The sequence below is a fragment of the Archocentrus centrarchus genome, chromosome 18 (assembly GCF_007364275.1).
Source record: "Archocentrus centrarchus isolate MPI-CPG fArcCen1 chromosome 18, fArcCen1, whole genome shotgun sequence".
Taxonomy (NCBI): domain Eukaryota; kingdom Metazoa; phylum Chordata; class Actinopteri; order Cichliformes; family Cichlidae; genus Archocentrus; species Archocentrus centrarchus.
Window position 1 is genome coordinate 958536 of NC_044363.1, and position 18604 is coordinate 977139.

The following is an 18604-nucleotide window of genomic DNA, read 5'->3' on the forward strand; positions in this document are numbered from 1 at the left end:
AAATTATCTGCTCTAACAACCTGTAGCATTGCTCGCATTATTATGGGAATGGTGACCTGAACAATGTACAATGTAGCAAATGGTGACAGGGAGTTTGTGGGGTAGGCTGCATTTCATATAATGAAAATGTTTATATAATGGTAAAAGCCAAGCTATAAAACATCAGAGCAAGCTTTAGGGCCAATACTGAGTTTTGGGAAGTCAAAAATTCCCATGTCAATATATGTGAACTGATCATTTATTTTGCAAACTAGCTAGCAACTTAGACACAGCTTGAATATCTATGGTATCATCAATTGGCCACAACATTAAATCAGTCTGACTAAGATTGTGTAGGTCTTCCTCATGCGGCCATAACAGCGCTCACCCATCAGGGATAGACCAGAGGTCCTGTGGTGTCTGGAAACAGGATGATCACTGAAGATCCACTGTGTCTACAGGATACGGGTTAGGGGGCTCCTTGGAGCCACTTTTTTGTCCAGAGCTTTGGCAGATATTCAATTAGACTGAGATATGGGGATATTTGCAGGCTGGGTCAGCTGCAAGAAACAGCAGGGCTGAAAAATGAAGACAGTGCAGGAGTGTCTAAAGGTGACATTTCACTAATGGCCACTTGGGGCTGGCTTCAAGTCAGTCAGTCCCCATAAACCAGGGGTCTCGCAACCTTTAACACTCAAAGAGCCATTTCGACCCGGTTTCCACAGAAAAGAAAACACTGAGAGCCGCAAATACTACCGGAAGCTGGTAGCTGCTGCTGGCTTCCGCGAGTGATGCATATATTGAGAGATGAAAAATAAAAAAAAATAATAATAAAATAATTTTATTTTAATATTTCAAGGTCACGATTTAAAACTACAACAAAAACCGATCTAACAAAATGTGTCCCCAAGTGCTGTTTCCTTCCACTAATGGGTTTGCAGAAATCACGTAAAAAGCATCCACACACAAACAAATAATCCAGATGTTTTATCGATCAGCTGCTAAAAGCATTTCCTGCATTCCAATATCAGCCACCTGTAGTTTTTTCTTGAAGGCCTTTCATAGCTCCTCTGGTGCTGAAAGCTAATGTTTGACTATGGCTTTCTGAATACAAATAGGGCTGCAACTATTGATTATTTTAGCAACTGAGTATTCTACCAATTATTCTATTGATTAATCAGATAAAAAATAATTTTTCGTATTAACAATTCATCTGCATATTTTAACTTCTGTACTGCAGATTTTTCTGTGTGAAACAAGGTAGATGGAGAGGTTCTCCTTTCTTCATGTTGCTGATCAGGTGGTTGATGAAGGACCTCCAGCTGTTTCCTGGTTGCTCCACCTGACCTCACAGTCTCAGCAACGGCTCCGCCTCTTTGCGCTGCAGACAGACTGTGAAACAGCTGCTTGCTGTTGTTCTTGTTGAAAAACTGGGGGCTGCATGAGCTTAACGCTGTAATGCTTTTTATTCACAAGCATTATCCTAAATATGTTTCTACTGCAGGTCTATTTTTAGTCGCTAATCAGGGAATAAAGCGTAAAAAAACATTTTGATGGAGCCCCTCGGTACTGGGAGGCTTCCGGCACTACCATTGCTAGTGCTAATGACAGCCCCCTCTAACAAACTGGCAGCGACGTGAGGTTTGTGACGGGTGAGGCACAGACTCGTCTGGAGTCGGATATTCACATATATGAACCCAAAATTATGCCAATGGTTAATTATGCTTTAATCAACTCCATACTGTTCAAAAATGATGGCAAGAAAAACAAAATATTTAATGTGAGGTCAAACTTTTTTTGTGTGTGTGAGTGTGTGTGTGTGTGGGGTTCTCTCTTTTTAAATGAATAAAAAAAAAAACATGTATCATCTTACCTTTGTACCTATCCTGCACTGCTGCAGCACTGCCCCCTATTGGTGTGGTGCGGTACTTCCTGCCTCCCCCTGTGTATTTTCACTGTGCATTTATGACCGATTATAAAGAATAAACATGTCACACACATTCATTCAGTATATTAGACAGACTGTGGAACATCAGCATGTGCAGCACAGGTGTAATCAAACACGTATATTGGCGATATAAAGAGAGACAGCAATGGGCATGCTCCAGTCGCCTGCTCCATTTATTGTATGCGACACAGCGCCACCAGAGGTGAGCCACAGTACTGCACTGGCTCACCCCGCATTTCTTACATGTGTTGGAACAGGCGAAGGGTAAATTCTGCAATTTTGACCATTAAAGTGTTGAAATAATTCATAAAACAGTTTTATAGAACACTCAAGTGGTCAAATGTATTTTCTCTTATGATTGTTGGTATTTTACTTGCCATGATGCCATCATGGCATCATGACTTGGACCAAGTCACACAGAGCCGCAGCATAAGGATGAGAGAGCCGCATGCTGCCGACCCCTGCCATAAACTAACATGTTAAAATGCCCAACTGCAATAAAAAGCATGTTTACAAAATGGGGGTTTTGGCCTGTGTGGATAGCTTCTCCTTCCACAACAGTACGATGCTTCTTTAATATTTCCTGTGGGTTTTCTGCAGATATCTTAGGATGCTTCAGGAAGGCTAAAGATCCAGAGGACTTTGAGTGTTTTACATAAAGGCCTATTGGAACTCCTGTCTAAAGAGTGAGGTGCACTTGTCAAGTCAGAAAATGACTGGAGCTTGTGGAGGGAGATGAGCCGATTCTGCTGAGAAATGTGGAGATCTAAAGACGAGCTGTCACACACTTCTTGCTTTCCTTCTTCTCATCGACAGCTCACCCTGTGGCGGCGTCAAAAAAGGTGCTTTCTTTCTTTTTTTCTACTTTTCAAAGCAGAGAGATTCTCGTCAGCAGATTTGAGTTGGACTCCCACGTTAGTCGCGTGTTCATTTTCCCTCCAGTTTCCACCCCTTTTTTCCCTTATAGTTTATCTAACCATTCTACCCTTTTCATGTAAAGTAGCACACAGTATGTGGTGGTAATGCTGCCGCTGCACTGGGACATATTTCTCATCAACTGCTTCTGTATTTATTATTTACGTGACATGATTCTGCAAGTGCTACTTATTAGAAGGCGTAAGTAGGAGGAAACCAGCCAAATCAACCACATGAAATATAATGGTTGTATCACTGGAAGACTTAAGGATGGCTTTCTTTATGCCGCTTTGTGTTAGTGCATTATTACTGTCATCATTTGGCTTGTCACTATGGCTGCACTATATCATGTCATGTGTGATAATACTGGTATGAATTTTTTTTTTTTTTTTTTTTTGCCTGTCATGTCTGGCAGATCTTGCAAACAGAACTGTGATCTGAATGCATTGTTGTGCCAAACATATTTGCTATTTCAAGATGAGCTCTATAGGTTCTCTATAGGCTCCTCTTGTTACTGTGTAATCCTTTATTTTATTTGAATTATTTTTAACATGCTATTTATCAAATTGTGCCAGAAATGACAGGCTTAAGAAATAGAAAAGAGAAGAGAAAGAAAAGAGAAAGGGGGAAAAAAAAAGGAGAGAAAATAGAAAAAAGAAACAGGAAAGAGTGCAAGTAAGTAAACCAAATAGTTAGCCACGTGTTAAACTTAAGATATTGACAATATCTGCAAAATTAAAGATTGTGTGGGGAAAAAAAAAAAATAAATAAATAAATAAAAATAAAAGAAGAATAGTTATACAAACCAACCATTTTGTGTCATTATGTGGGTATATGTGTTTGTGTCATGAAATGTACTTACCAATGAAGGCAGAAAGCCGCAGCCCCGCCCATCAGAACCCAGAGGCAGGCAAAGAGAATCCCAGGAAGCCCAGGCCACCAGCAGCCCATCAAGACCTACGAAGACCCGCGGCCACTCATTCCAAAGACAACCATACACCCCTCCCAGCAGACGGAGGACGGAGGTCTCAGATGGAGTCCCAGCAGCCAAGGAGCAAGGGCACCAGAGCATTCGAGGCAACGAGAAGCCAGCCCCCCCCCAGCGGCCAGCCCCCCGCACGGCCGGCAGCAGGGCCCCAGGGCCCCCGGCACCCAAGGGCCGCCCAAGCCCCCACAGGGCCCCCCCCCACGCTGAAGAAGCCAACGCAGCCCCGCGCCGCAGCCCCCAGGGGAGCAGGTCACCACCCACATCAGAACATCCGGCCCCACCCAGGAACCAGGAGGTACCCACACCCCAGGGGGGCAGGGGGGGAGAGGCAACCAGCAAGGAGCGGTCAGGAGGCAAGCCACCGGCCCAGACCCAGGTCCAGCCAAACATACAACCACACGCACACCGGCAAGCACACCCATGTACACATTTATACACAAACACACTCTCCCACACACATATAAACATAGATACACCATATTCACTCGCCCACCCATACTCACGAAGACTGTGACAAATACAAAGACACACATTCATCCATAGCTACCCACTCTCTGAAGATGGGAGCGGAAACCACCCCAGGGCCAACAGTGACCCCAAGATGCCGCCAGCCCGGTCCCCAAGGAACCACCCGTCCCCGACCCCGGGCGAGGCATAAGAAATCGGGGTGTGAGATGGCCCACCCCCCCCTCCCCCCGCCCAACTTATAAGTGTATGTGTTTATGTTGTGAATAAATGAGTTGTATAGGGTGCAGTTAAAATTGAGGGGGCAGTTGTGCCACAAGCACCAACTGCTGGACGTCAGTGCTCGCCCACACTGCCCCCCCAAAAACCCTCCATGTCTAAAATGCAAATAAAATTTGGGGACAGACAGAAATGAGGATCTGAATGGGGCCACCTCAGCGGCCGCCCCTCATCAACCTCTGTGTAACATGCCTGCCCCAAAGGTCCTATATGTATCGTGTAGTATGTGTGCATGTGTTGTGAATTATAATGTCTATAGTGCAATTAAAAAGGAGATGCAAGTGGCCGCGTGACTCTGCACGCAGCCTCTCAACCCTACACCCTACGTGTGTGTGTGTGTGTGTGTGTGGGGGGGAAGACCAGGAAGGTGGAAAAAAAAAAAAAAAAAAACCCCACCCAACCTGGAAGAAGAGAGCCAGCAGTCCACTGGCTCAGTAGGCACCCCGACCTCCCACACCCCAGCACAGGGCAGGGAGGGGTGAGCCCGGGGCCATGGTGACAGCATCCCAGAGCACTGCAGCACCTGAGACTGGTGCCACCGCCCCCATCATAGAGGGTAGCCCACTCTCACTAGACGCCCATTCACTCAACAATAGACACAAACAAGCGACAGGACATGCTGGCCTGAGTTGGAAATACGGTGCCCCGTCCCCACCAACCACCCCACCGCCGTCCCCACCCCCCACCCCAGCCCCCGGCAGCGCAGGCACCCCAGGGCCCCAAAAGCGCAGACCGGACGTCCCAACGCAGGTTAGGTCAACCCACCCCACCCGGTGGCGCGCCCGGTACAGCAGAGACCCCCCAGCGCAAGGGGGGACCCACCGGGAGCCGGCACGGCCCCAGGCCCGGGGCCCCAGGGCCCAGCCCCCAAGCCACCCAGGGAAGACCAGCCAACTGACCGGGGGCCGGCACCCATCACCCCAAACACCCCGGACCACACCCCAGGACCGCAAGGCAGCACCATCCAAGCCCCCACCACCATCAACTAGAACAGGCACACAGACATCACCAGAAGGTCGCCCCAGGACTCCAGTCTCAGGAGGCTACCAGCTACACAGGCCCCCAGAGCTCCCACCCGACCGCCTACAAAGCACCTCAGGGGCAGAACCAACAGCCAACCACCCCCACTAAGTAATAGAGCTGATCAGTGGGAACCAAAGAGAGTCAAATTCCTCCAATTGATCTTTAGATGAAGCAGACATTCTCTCTAAACTAACATAATCTATTAATAAATTTCTGTACTGAGTAATACATAGTTTATTTTTTGACTTCCAATTCATAAGGATAGTTTTCTTAGCGATGCACAAGGCGGTGAGAACTATGTGTGACATATTTGACTCCATCACTAATTCACTGATGTCACCTAAGATGCATAGTCTGGGGGAAGTTGGGACGCGACAGCTAAACCATGTGGATAGGTCTTTACATATCCTTTGCCAAAATCTCTGAACAGGTACACAAGACCACAGAGCATGTAGATAATTCTCCTCTGAATTGCTTGTACAGTGGGTGCATATGTTTGAATGTGTAAGGCCCATTTGGAACATCCTTTGTCCAGTATAGTGTGTTCTATGGAGAATTTTATATTGTAAAAGTTGTACTTGGGGTCTTTTAGTCATTTTGAAGATATTTAAACATATTTCTGTCCATAAATTTTGATCTAGGTTAACAGAAAGATCACGCTCCCATTTTGTAATTGGGAGGGAAACTGAATCATCAGTTTTCAGTAATAATTTATACAATTTTGACAACAATTTTGGGGTATAGAGGTTAAGAAATTCTGTTACCCATGTAGGTATTTCTAGATTCAACTGATTAAGGTTAAATCTTCCCTGTAAAATGGACTTAAGTTGTTGATATTCCAGAAATCTACCGTTGCCAATTCTATATTTTGACATAAGTTCTTGGAATGTAATAAGGTTTCCATCTTGGATAATATGTTCTAAAGTATTTACACTGTTATCACACCATAACGGAAAATTCAGCATTTTCTTTTTCTGACAAATATCTGGATTGTTCCAAATCGGTGTTAGCTTACAGGGGATAAGTGAGCTGTCAGAGAAGTACTGGTATGAATTTTTATGTGATATAAAAGTTTCATATCATGATATCAGTCATATCAGTGACGCCATGCATTTACATTCATTAGAGACAAGCCCAGGCATGTCTGAGAGCTGTGTGTCAGCGTCCAGTGATTTAGTTAAAAGGGAGCTACTTCAGCAACCTCCAACAGAGCACAATGCTTTGCAAAATAGGCGAGAAAATGTTCCCACTGAAGGTGGAAACGGCACACTTGCTTTACCACTTGAGGCTGAGACGCATCATCGAGTACAGCCAGGCTATGAAGGGGAGGAGATACTAGCAGCTGGTCATATGTTAAACATGAGCACTGCTGAGCGGGTGCCAACGCTCGGCTGTTTTGGATTCGTAACGGGGGGGTGGGGACTGCTCTTATAGTAAAATCAATGCACAGGTGTGTGCAGGTTGGTGTGTCGAGCTTGAACAGTATGCATCTATGGTGAGATTGTTCTCGAGTTATCGCATTCTCAAGCTTTTCAGAAAACCTGACCTCTGACCTTTAGCTTGAGGTCAAGGTCGCTGAGATTCAAACTCGTCCGGGAGTTTTAGTAAACGCATCATGCGTCACATTGTTCTCGAGTTACGGCCAGCGTTAGCGTTTTTGTGGAATAGCACTCTGTAGTTATGACGTTAATGTTAAAGGGTGGATGGAAGTTACTGATGCGGTCACATGTGGGGCTGCAAGGAAAAAAGAAAAGAGAGAGAAATTCTGCTTCTTGAATCTTTTGAGTTTTTCTCCCTTTCCTTGAGATATATTACAGGTACAACCCACGTAGTGTTGTAGTCTCCAGAGTGTGTGTCGGGGAAGATCCAGTTTTGCATTAACAAACTATAGTTAGCTAAAATTGTTATTGCACCTATCCAAATTTTAATATGATAAAGATCCCACGTCTTTGGGTGTCTGCCTACACTAAGCACTGATCACATACCAGTGTTAAATTAATAAGCTGTATTCCTCACTCTGAGGAAGAGAGTGGGTGTTACAGTTTAATATGGCAGCATCAGCCTGGACTTGTACTGCTTTGCTAACTTTGTGAAATAAAGTGTGACATAAATACATCCCAGAATATAAATTAAATTAATATATAGTAATGAAAAAAATGTACTCACATTTAAAGTACTCACTTAATTCAACTGTACTCGATCCATTTCTCCCAGTGAGTGCACCACCTCACACACACGCCTCGTGTGGAGTGGAGCAGGGAGGTGAAATAAGATGTCATGTGACTGCAATAAAAGCTTGTGTGCAAGTGTAGAGATGAGCTGAAGCACTGATGCAGCTTTCAGTTAGGTCAAAAGTTACTGCATCTAAAGAAAAGCTGCTAGCTTAGCAGGCATGAAATATGTCCTAGCTGCTGTATCCTGTTAGCATCCTGCTTGCTGTGTCATTTCTCCTGCTGGCTTTGTCTAATTAAAAAAAAAAATAAAGAAGACCCAGTAAACTAAATTAAATCCATTGAAAGTATTTAAGTTGACTATAGCAGTACGTTAATATAACTTTAGTTAAATAATGCATGTAGCATGTAATCCAGATATTTATTTACACACACGCCTGTACATGAAAGTCACATGGCATCTTGCCACCAAAGTTGTGCGCCCATGTAACAGGATGAGAGGATCACATTGGGAGCTGTGTGCCCGCAGCCACGGCCTGCTGGCTCGGTCTGATTGCCCTGTTTCAGCTATCTCCAGCTGCTTAACTGCCCTGCGGGGATAAACACTCACAGGTTCAAGCTCTAACAATCTCGCTCCTGCGACGTGTTTTTGAAATGTCTATTCTTTACCTTTGACCTATAGTAGCTAGCAGTTAGCTCCCCAGCAGCACGTTTTTGGCTGTGTGATCAAGCCTTTCTCAGTTGCACTTTTAAGCTGGCAAAACATAATATAGCTGACTCCAGCGCTGCGGCTCCCATGGGCCTGGAGCCTGCAAAGTATACAACACAGCTAAGTAGCCATAAAGGGATTTCCAGGCTGGAGTTTCTCTCATATAAATTGTCCAAATAGGACAGTGAGGGGTTCTTTTAAGCAGCCAGGCCTAAAATGTGAGGATATGATAAGATGATCATCCGATTACTGATTATTTCTCGCCCCAGCTTCATCTTAAACTTATCACCATGCTCCCATATTTCAGCAGTTACCTACCAAAGTGATATAACTTTTATCCTCATTTTCATTAGCGTGGTATCTGAAGATCTGTAAAAGGTGCTTTGTTTCTGTCGGTCAGGATGCTTATACCTCATGTTTGTTCAGAGTGGCTGGAAGCTGAATTGAAACCTTTGCTGAGCACATGTAACCACTGAATTGTTCATCAGTGTTTAGTGCAGTGGTCACTGTGTGTGTGGGGGGGGGGTGATTTGATAGCTCTAAATATGAATTAAGTCAGTTGTTTTGAAAACAGACTTTCTATGGCAGCCATCCCCGAAGTTAACACTGCTACGCCCCCAAACCTGCAAGCTCTGATAATCACACAAGCCTAAGATGAAAAATGTACTCCTTTGTGTTTGCATTGATTCGTTCTGACTGTGATTCTCCGTTAGCATCTTTACTTCTAGCTCTTGATGGCTATTGCTCTAATTGAGTTCTTTTCTACTATTGACAAGATACAAAACAAGTTCAGGATCAAAAGTAGGGCCGGAAATAAAGATCATGGCAGTTTTTGGAAACCACATGCTTTCTTTCATTAGTTCTGTTTCTTTTTTAAATGTAATTATTTAATAGTTATTTAAAATGACATTTTTTAATAGCACAAGCCACACAAAAGGCTTATGGAGCCGCCTTAATGTCACCCAGCCTCAACTCAGCGTTTTCACTGTTGCCATGTTAGCTTATTGAAACCAGCTGTCACCAGTGTGGGGCCGACTGAAGCAGATGGGCTCTATACGCTCATTGGCTAACTTGTCAATCACAAATTGTTGCCAGTGACTAATTTTGTAACAATTTTGTATTCATTATTATTTGAAATTAGAGACTAAAGTCATCAGGAAAGTGTTTTGCTCCTGTATGCTTGTATACAACTGAGAATCTTTTTGCAGCCACAAGGAGTCGCCCCCTGCTGGCAACTAAAAAGAATGCATCCTAAATACAGGTTTAAAGACTTTTTGTGTGTGTGTGTGGGTGTGTGTGTGTGGTGGTGGTGGTGGTGGTGGTGGTGGTGGTGGGGGGGTGTATATAAAAATGGCTCTAAATCCTAAACAGTTAATGCAAAACTTTTATAAAATCCTTTAAATTAAAGTTGAAAGTTTGCACTTCAATCACATGTTCATATACAAAAATTGTGTTATTATCCAAATACTGAATATAGTAAATAAATAATAAATACTGAATAATGTACCTGCCTGTATGAGTTGACAGATATCTGCTAAACAGCTAAAAAAAAACATTTTCTCTTGTTTTCTTTAGGCTGATAGTTTTACTAACGTCATTTGTTTCTGTGTAAAGGGCTCATCTGTCTCTCCTCCACACACAGGACTCTTTGACAAACACACGTGCAGTCGACAAACACTTGAGGAGATGAGATAACTTTAGCATTTGGACCCTCTGAAGCCTTAGCTTTTGGTTCACAGGAAGTACTGGTACATATGGTGTTGAATTTAAGCTTTGGCCATGTTTGATGTGACCATCTAGAAGTGTAGTGAAATTTTGACAGAAAATAAGGAAAATGAGAACAGGATCTTATTAATTTCCTGGTCTCTTCCTCTTGCTCAATAATTCTAGGCTTAGTCCAGAAGGTGGACCAGCGCCTGCCTGTGGCCAACGAGTACCTGCTGCTATCTGGCGGGGCCCGAGAGGGCGTATTGGACCTCAACCCAGAGGACCTGGGGGACTACGCCAAAGGGGCCGACTTTGACCTGGATTTCACCCTGCTCGTTCCCGCCCTCAAGCTTCACGACCGCAACCAGCCAGTCACTCTGGACATGAGACACTCCCCACCCTGCCACTCGTGGCTGAGCCTTCGCCTCTGCGACTCCAGCATCCTGTCCCGCTGGAGCATCTGCTGCCAGGAGGAGAATGGGCATCCCACCGAGGAAGATGAGGAGGAAGGGGAAATGAGTGAGTAGCAAAAATAGGATAATCAGAGAAGAAACCGGGAAGGAGAACAGGAAGAAGAGCAGCAGGGATAGAAAGTAAGGGACAGGTGGATGTAAAGCATGAATGCAAGAAAAATGAGGTTACAACTGAAGAGAGGGAGGAAGTATTGCAGGAGCGTGGGTGCTGATTGAATTTAATGCATGTCTCGCTCATAATTTGATGCCTGATGTGATGCAATTTTGCCAGAGGGCTTTCAGCACAGTGTTCTTTATAACTCTTCAGATAGGTGAGAACAAGAAAAGCCTGCACAGGAGATAAACATTTATGAATGGGTATAGCTTGACAATCAAAAGTCCAGCATTGCTTTGTGGTTTTCAGATTACGCCTCTACAACAATCTGCCACATGATTGCGAGCGTGAAACTTTCAAAATTTATGGATATATTCTCTCATTTTCAGCAATTTGGAAGATTTATTTCCTGCTTTTTCTGAGTGTGTCTCAGCGTTTCATGCAGGATGGTGCTGGCAGGATCGGGTGTATGATGGGGTAATGGGGTGTATTACTTTAACGGGAGTCCTTCATTATCTATTCAGATTTTCAGTGAAAATCTTTACACACTCCTCAGCCTTGCTTATTCTACACTTCTCCCAGTGATACTGCGAGTTATGCATGTCCATTGAGAGCAGTTTCAGCGGCTGCAGTAGTTTTGAATGTGCCCGCGATTTCATGTGACAAATGACGCATTCAGTGGGAACGGGCCATTAGCGTGCCTGGGGTACTTGTATGAAATTGGCTTCCACTGGGACCCTGAAACTTTGGTGCCATAAATATGTAATGCATCTGGTGTCCTACTTCTTTAGTGCAAGATTACTGTACCAGGCTACAGAGTGTAGCTTCTCAAGGAAAGTGCACAAGAAGCTTAGAAAATAAAGAATAACAAAAGTCTTCCAGGTCTTGTGGGGCTCTGGCTAAACACCAGAAGTGATGAATATGAGATCTTTGGGCTGTGGGACTGCACACCACGAGATAAATGTACAGGACCAATGACTCATCCTTCCTCCTCCCTCCTTTCCCTGCTCAGGTAAAGGCTCCATCCCCTCCCTGGGCTCCCCTCAGTCTCTGGATGGATGCTACTTCTCTCCCACCTTAGTGACAGACTGGTTCTGGGGGGTTGTGAGTGAGGCTGTAGAGGAACTGAGGCGCAGCCCCCAAAGAGGCATTCCCACCCCTGACCGACTGGAGAGGAACGGACCCCTTACTACCATTATCCTCCAGGTACAGCTTAGGCTCCTCTTTGCTCCCTGCTCAAATGATGATAAACTGAAGTCCTGATTACGCCTCAGTCGATGAAGAACATTGGGCTATTTAACTTTGCAGCTGTGTGAAAATTGCTCATTTTAACGGGACGTTTTTGTGGAGTGAAATCAATATCACAGAGGATTGTAGTCAAATGTTAAAATTATTTTTTCAAAAGAATTGCCCTGTTTGTAATTCAGCACTGACTCTGTGACATTTTAATATTTCTCCACACTCTCCTTCCTGCAGGCAGGCTCGAGCCGGGTGCTATACGACCTTCTGCCAGTGGTGTCGTTTCGAGGTTGGCCCGCTGTGGCCCAAGGCTGGCTGACTGCCAACCACTTCTGGGACGGTAAAATCACAGAGGAAGAGGCCATATCTGGCTTCTATCTGCTGCCCTGCTGCTCGCCACTGGGTGGTCGGCCTGACAGGGAGTGGAGACTGGCGTTCTCACGCAGCGAGGTGAGCGGGATCGTTGCTGTAATTACAGGTTATGTTCTTTGCTCTTTTTCTTTTATGTCCCATTTTTAAAGTCACGCTCTCATTTGTAAAGTTGTGTGTCATTAGGATTTTATTGATGTTGGTCCTGTTATTGATGCTCTTCTTGGTAATGCTCTGCACATCTTGCGGTATAATAAAGACACAGCAGAGGTTATGACTAGTTTTGACACATTAGCGTGCTCACCAATAGATCCGGGCAGTCCGCTGGTCGTAGAATTTTCAAATATCACTTGAACAGATGAAACAGCTGCTGCAGCTTTTCAAGAGTCTTTCTTGTGTTATATTATTGGCCACTAAGATCGCTGTGGTGGTGTGATTGATTTTTGGCATAATAATAACAATAACTACACATTTACAAAATGACACCACTGAATGTAGGTAATGCTAGCTAGCCAGGTAGCACAACAGTGTGTTAACAGCTGGGAGGAGCTTAACGTATGATAACGTGTAGCTCAACTCTGACACTTGTTTTTACCTGGAGGCAGAAAAATCTGTGCCTCAAAGTTTGTTTCAGAGGCAGAAGATCGCAGCTAACAAGCCACATGTTGACTTTGATTAAAAACAGGACAGCATTACATTTAATTATAAAGCACGCTGTTAAGGACCGACTCTATAGCCGTGTGTCAGATATTTAATTGCTGACAAAGGGAGCCATTGTATGCCTGTGTAAAGGTTTAGTTGTGCAGAAACAGCACTGATGATAATAATAGCTTGATATGCTACAAAACAGCCAGAATACTGGCTTTTTATTTATTTTATTTACATGCACTTCAAATACATTTTGCAGTTTGTGCACTGTAATTTGTTGCCACTGAGAGTGAAATTATCGCACTTCCAAGCCCTGTTATCTGTTCACAGTAACTCACCAGCAGCCTGGTAACACTTTTTTTTTTTTTGTCCTGCCTTGTTGTCCCTCATCTGCTGATTGACAGTGAATTTGATGCGGGCGTCTGCTGCGGCTGCTGCCTGTCTAAGCAATAATTATGAACATTTAAAGAAGTGCTTATTTAACTGTGTCCTGAATTATAGACGACTTATAACAACAGCGAATGTTACTACGACTTAAAGTCAAGACAGCCATTGTAGTATTATTATTAATTAATACATATCTCAGCATCAGAGCTGGAAGGCTGCACTCCAGTAAATTTAGTAAATGGAGCGCACAGGTTTGAACATTACAGTCTGAAAGCCACGATCAGAGAGTACAGAATGTAAACACACAGTCGTGTTAGTTCGTACGTTGCTCATATCCCTGCTGGTGCTCTAACCTGGGCTAGATGGATTCCCTGCCATCAGACTTGCAGACGTTTGGGAGTCAGTCAGCATCTCTCTGTCTGTGGCTGTCTTGCCTTCTCCTCGTACTCTATGGGCTTGAACTCCACCCCTCCCTATCCAGCACACACACACACACACACACACACACACACACACACACACACACACACACACACACACACACACACACACACACAGCCACAGCTGGTGGTCTGGTAACAGTTGAGTAGAGATTTTGGCACTGTGCTGAAATGAAACAAAGAAACATAAATTAGGTAAATTAAGTAAATATTAAGAGCAGCCCTCTGTATGCTTTCCTACTAACTGGTCACTCATTGGCCTTTTGTTACAGGTTCAGCTGAAGAAGTGCATCCCCTTCCCCATGGCCCAGGCTTTCCAAGCAGCCAAGGCCGTCCTCTCTCGCATCCTGGCCCGTCCGCGTACAGGCCTCAGCCTCTACCACCTGCGCACCCTTCTCTTCTGGGCCTGTGACCGACTTCCTGCTGCCTACCTGTCCTGCCCCGACAGTGACACACCTGGCCGCCTCCTCCTGGGTCTCCTGGACGACCTGGCTCACTGCATCCTGGGTAAAAACTGTCCAAATTACTTCCTGCCCCAGTGCAACATGCTGGAGCATCTGACAGACAGCCAGGCGCTGCTCGTCGCCAGGAAACTGGCTCACGTGCGCTCGGATCCCAGCGAGCACCTGCGGGCGGCTTTGGACCAAGCCCAGCAGGCAGGCCAGCTGAAGAAGGAGCTAACAACAAGCACCAACGGCCACAACTCCCCCGGGCACCACCCGGCCAATGGCATCATCTCGCCTTCGGAAGACAAGCTGGCACAGCGACTGCAACAGCTGGTCACAGAGAACCCTGGGAAATCCATATCCGTCTTCCTCAACCCCGATGATGTCACCAGGCCTCACTTCCGCATTGATGACAAGTTCTACTGATGCAGACGTGCTGCAGGGAAGACGTGTGTGTGTTTTTAGCTACCAAACACACTTTTGATACCCAGAAAGCTGCGTGCACGCCGCCTGTTAACCATCCTGCGGCGATGAAGCCTTGCTGCTCGACTGACTCTTTAAACCAAAAACACTCATTTCTCACTACTGAAAGCAGCGTCCAGTTTACGAGACGTTGCATAATAGACATGATGTCACCAAGCTGTTGCCACGGAGATGGCCCTCTCCTAATGAGCTGGCCTTAACAAGACTTATCAGCTGGTGCTACAAAGACAAGGGCCGGGCTTTATTAATGAGAAAAAAGTCCAGTGGAGGTGAACATAGAGCGTGTGTGTGTGTGTGTGTGTGTGTGTGTGTGTGTGTGTGTTCGCCCAAGAGTTTTCATGCATTACTTACACTCCTGAAGTCAGCGGGAGAAAAGCTTCATGATTGCTGCATTTCTCCTTTTTTTATTCCAGATCAGAGTGGGCGATAGCTGTGTTGGAAAGGAAAAACAAGGTGTGGCTGATGTAACTGAATGTAATGTTGTAAGGAGAACTGCCGAGTCTTTATAATCTCTCTTCTCTTTTAACTACACTTAAGACCCTTTTTTTTTTTTTTTTTTGACCCTCATGCCTCAATTTATGACTTTTTTTTTCCCCTCTCCTCACTTTTTTCAAAAATCTTTCTCAGGTATGCACATCGCTGTTTTTGTAGGTACACGATTATTGTGTTTCATGTCAAACACATTTCACGGGGGTGATGGAATGTACCAAAGATCTACTTTTGAGCAGTTTTGCAAAGACAAACACGGTTTAAGAAACGTGTCGACAATTCTCCAATTCTCGTCAAACGTTGATGAATCCGCTCAGTCACGGTCAGAATGTCGGGTTGCTTTTTATCCTTTGAAAGTCTCGGTCACACCAGCGTGTAAAATGGTGAAATTTAGCCCCAAATCAGAGTTAAGATTTAACGTAAAAAAAAAAAGTGGAATTGATGCTGAGATAAATTAAATAAGCGCTAAGGTTGCACTGGAACAAGATTATCATGGTGCGGTAACAGTCTAAGAAAGTATTAGTTTCAAAATATGAAATTAGAAGCTGCAATAGGCCTTAAAGGGAGTCTGAAACTAAAATGTCTCCCTTTTAAAAACCAGAAATATGTATATCTGGATACAATTCGAAGAAACTGGGAGGAGGGGAAAAAGGAGCATATCTTTCAAATAAAAGCTGATGAACAGCATAAATGGGGTAAAAAAAAATAAAATGCAGGATTTTTTTCAGTTCTCATATGAGGGCTACAAAGAGAGGCGATTGCTTTTTCTTTCGATACCAAAATCTGAGTAGAATAATGAGAACTGTCAGTTTTCATACTGTGGCATATCAGGAAACCTGTTGATGTTTCAGGTTGCTTCTGGGAAGCTTTTGTAGCTCTCTAGCTGTGGAAACCGCTCCAAAAAAAACCGTGCTTGTAAATGATGATGAGAGAGGCCAGGCATTTTGTTCTATTAGTGCTCGACTTCTAACTGACCGACTCTCAGCTGTTAGGAGCTGCTTTTTTCTCCTCTTCAGTAAAACTCTTTAGTGAATTGGTTTCCCAAAAACAGAATCAACACAGTAAGAAGAGACATAACTGTTGTTCCATTATGCTGCTGAAACTAGTATATAACAATATATCAGGAATATGATTTTTTTTTTTTTTTTTTTTTTTTTTTTTTTTTTTTTTTTGCACTTTTAGCCTCCTAACTGGCCGTGTCCCGTCTGCGGGGCATTTGTAGTTCTTTTTATATGGCAGTTTAGACCCTCCCATTTTGATTGACACCTCATTCGCCCAATCACGTAACTGGCCGCACCAAATCACCTGACAAAGCTACGTGATGCCCTCTGGTTAATATTGGCTCCGTGAAACCCATTTCTTAACGTGATTGGCCGAATAGGTGTCAATCAAAATGGGAGGGTCTAGCCTGCCGTATAAAACGCACTTCATAGGCTACGAAATGGGTTTTCCAGAGCAAATAATAACCAGAAGGCGTTAGGTAGTTTTTTTCAGGTGATTTTGGTGCTGCCAGTTAACAGGTTGAAGCATAAGCTAGCAGTTGAATCGTCTTGGTTTTAGACAATAACCAGTGATGGAAAATGTCACTTCAGCCTCTGTAGCATTTTTTTCACAAAGCAAAATTGGTCAATCGTGACAATCACAGCTGCTCTCGGCTGCTCCCTTATTCAAAAGGAGTCGGCACGGCGGGTAGGTCCGCATGTTTGATTTGGCTGATTTTTACGCTGGATGCCAGGACGATAATGTAAAAAAAAAAAACGAGAGAGACAGTCGTGTTGAAACAAATTTCTTGTGTCAAAGAAGTGGATCCGTTTTGCTATTTTACCTTCTGGTGTGACCAAACCTTAAAGTTATAAACAAGTTGAGAATAAACAGGAACAGAAATTCAAGCACTTAAAAGAAAACAAGAGTTTGCTGGTACTCTGAGTTATCACTGTAAGTTAGTGATAAAGCCATAAAAGTCCAAGCTTTTCAGTTTTTTTCCAGTATTATGGTAGGAGTTCGAAAACAGGAAACACAGAAGGTCTGGATTGAAGTAAAAGGCAGCAGCTGTACTCAGTCTGCTCGTCGCGTGATGTCATATCGACCCTGTTTCCAGCTCCTTTTTCTGCGTGATGGCGCTCGCTGCTGTGCTTCACTGTGCTTGATGGAGAACAGTTCAGCCGTCACCCCGAACCTTCTCAAATTCATTGCCTTTGCTGCTGTGTTGATACGCAACACCTTTGTAGCTCGCTGGGGATCAGATCATTATTTGTCAGCTAGCCTGACCTCACTAACCCTCACTCTTGTTTATATGTCCAAAGTTACAGTTTTGTATATTTTTTAAAAACACTTTTAACTTCACTGAACCTTGGAAATCTTTTTTCGTGGCTGCCTGGATGCTACGCGTGATTGTAAAGATTTGGAGTTGAAAGAATTTGGGCTGTTTTTAACCCTCAAAGGTGCCTCTGTGTCCGTTTACTTTTGGGAACTGAAGGAGCATTTGGACCCGGAAATGGATCACTTTGTCAGACCTAACAAGTGGCACGCTGTTCAGCCAGGGCTTTTGGGGCGATTGTATACTATAGCGACCACTAAGTCTAGATACTTCACTGTCAAAGGTCCCACAGAGGGCCCAGTACATCTTTTCTTATTGAACATTGTGTAAGCACATCCATTCACTTACTGTAGGAGAAACATACAGTTTAGTGTCTGTTTTTATTTTTTTTTGGAGGCTATTTTTGACTTGACTGCTTCTGATAAGTGTCCCGTCTCCTCTGCTTGGCTAGTCTTTTTGAATGAGCTTCATGCGCTTGTATATGCGCCGCGTGTGTTCACTGAGAGACAGAACATACAGCAGGGTGCAGACAGGCACCCAAATGCTGCCTGTTGAATCACCCCCTCAGTAGGTGCAGGTGATTTGAAGTTGGCCTTTTTATTTCCGGCCCACCCGCTGCTGGCAACTTTCTGGTCTGGAGCCACAAAAAAAAAAATAAATAAATAAAGCAAACTCTTTATACTTGGTATCACTCCAACATGTTGTTTACTCTGTAAACAGATGCTCTCCTGCAGCGCCACTTAGCTGATTTGATTACAAGCTGAACAGCCAGTAAGTGCTGCTGCAGAAACCAGAAGCAAACCCAGATCACTTCCACTTCCACCAATTAAGTGAGAGTTGCTTGTTTTTACTTAAATAAGTCTGAGACTTGGATTCAATTCGTTGACCTAGCACTACAATGCTGCTTCCAGTGTTGGGTACAAAGTTTTCTTAAAAATCAGGGTGGCGGTTGGTTTTAAACTACTGGTGGAATGTTTCAGGTGTCTTGTGTTACACTGTCAGCTATTGTGTACTTACTACTGAATGATTTATTAT

General features: G+C 44.2%; 1 protein-coding gene across 3 annotated transcripts in view; it reads left to right on the plus strand.

The window, feature by feature from the left end:
* Window positions 1-16399, plus strand: part of tmem102 (transmembrane protein 102) — a 38085-nt gene extending 21686 nt beyond the window's left edge. The window contains exons 3-7 of one of the 3 annotated variants that reach the window (XR_004021396.1): window positions 10368-10703; window positions 11764-11957; window positions 12228-12440; window positions 14107-15032; window positions 15177-16399. Coding sequence is in view for 2 of the 3 variants with exons in the window: in XM_030753741.1 (XP_030609601.1) it covers window positions 10368-10703; window positions 11764-11957; window positions 12228-12440; window positions 14107-14706 (1343 nt within the window). In the remaining variant the exon portion in view is untranslated. Of the gene's footprint in view, window positions 1-10367; window positions 10704-11763; window positions 11958-12227; window positions 12441-14106 lie in introns of all 3 variants that reach the window. The other 2 variants (XM_030753741.1, XM_030753739.1) reach the window with 2 other exon arrangements.
* The last annotated feature ends 2205 nt before the right edge of the window (window positions 16400-18604 follow it).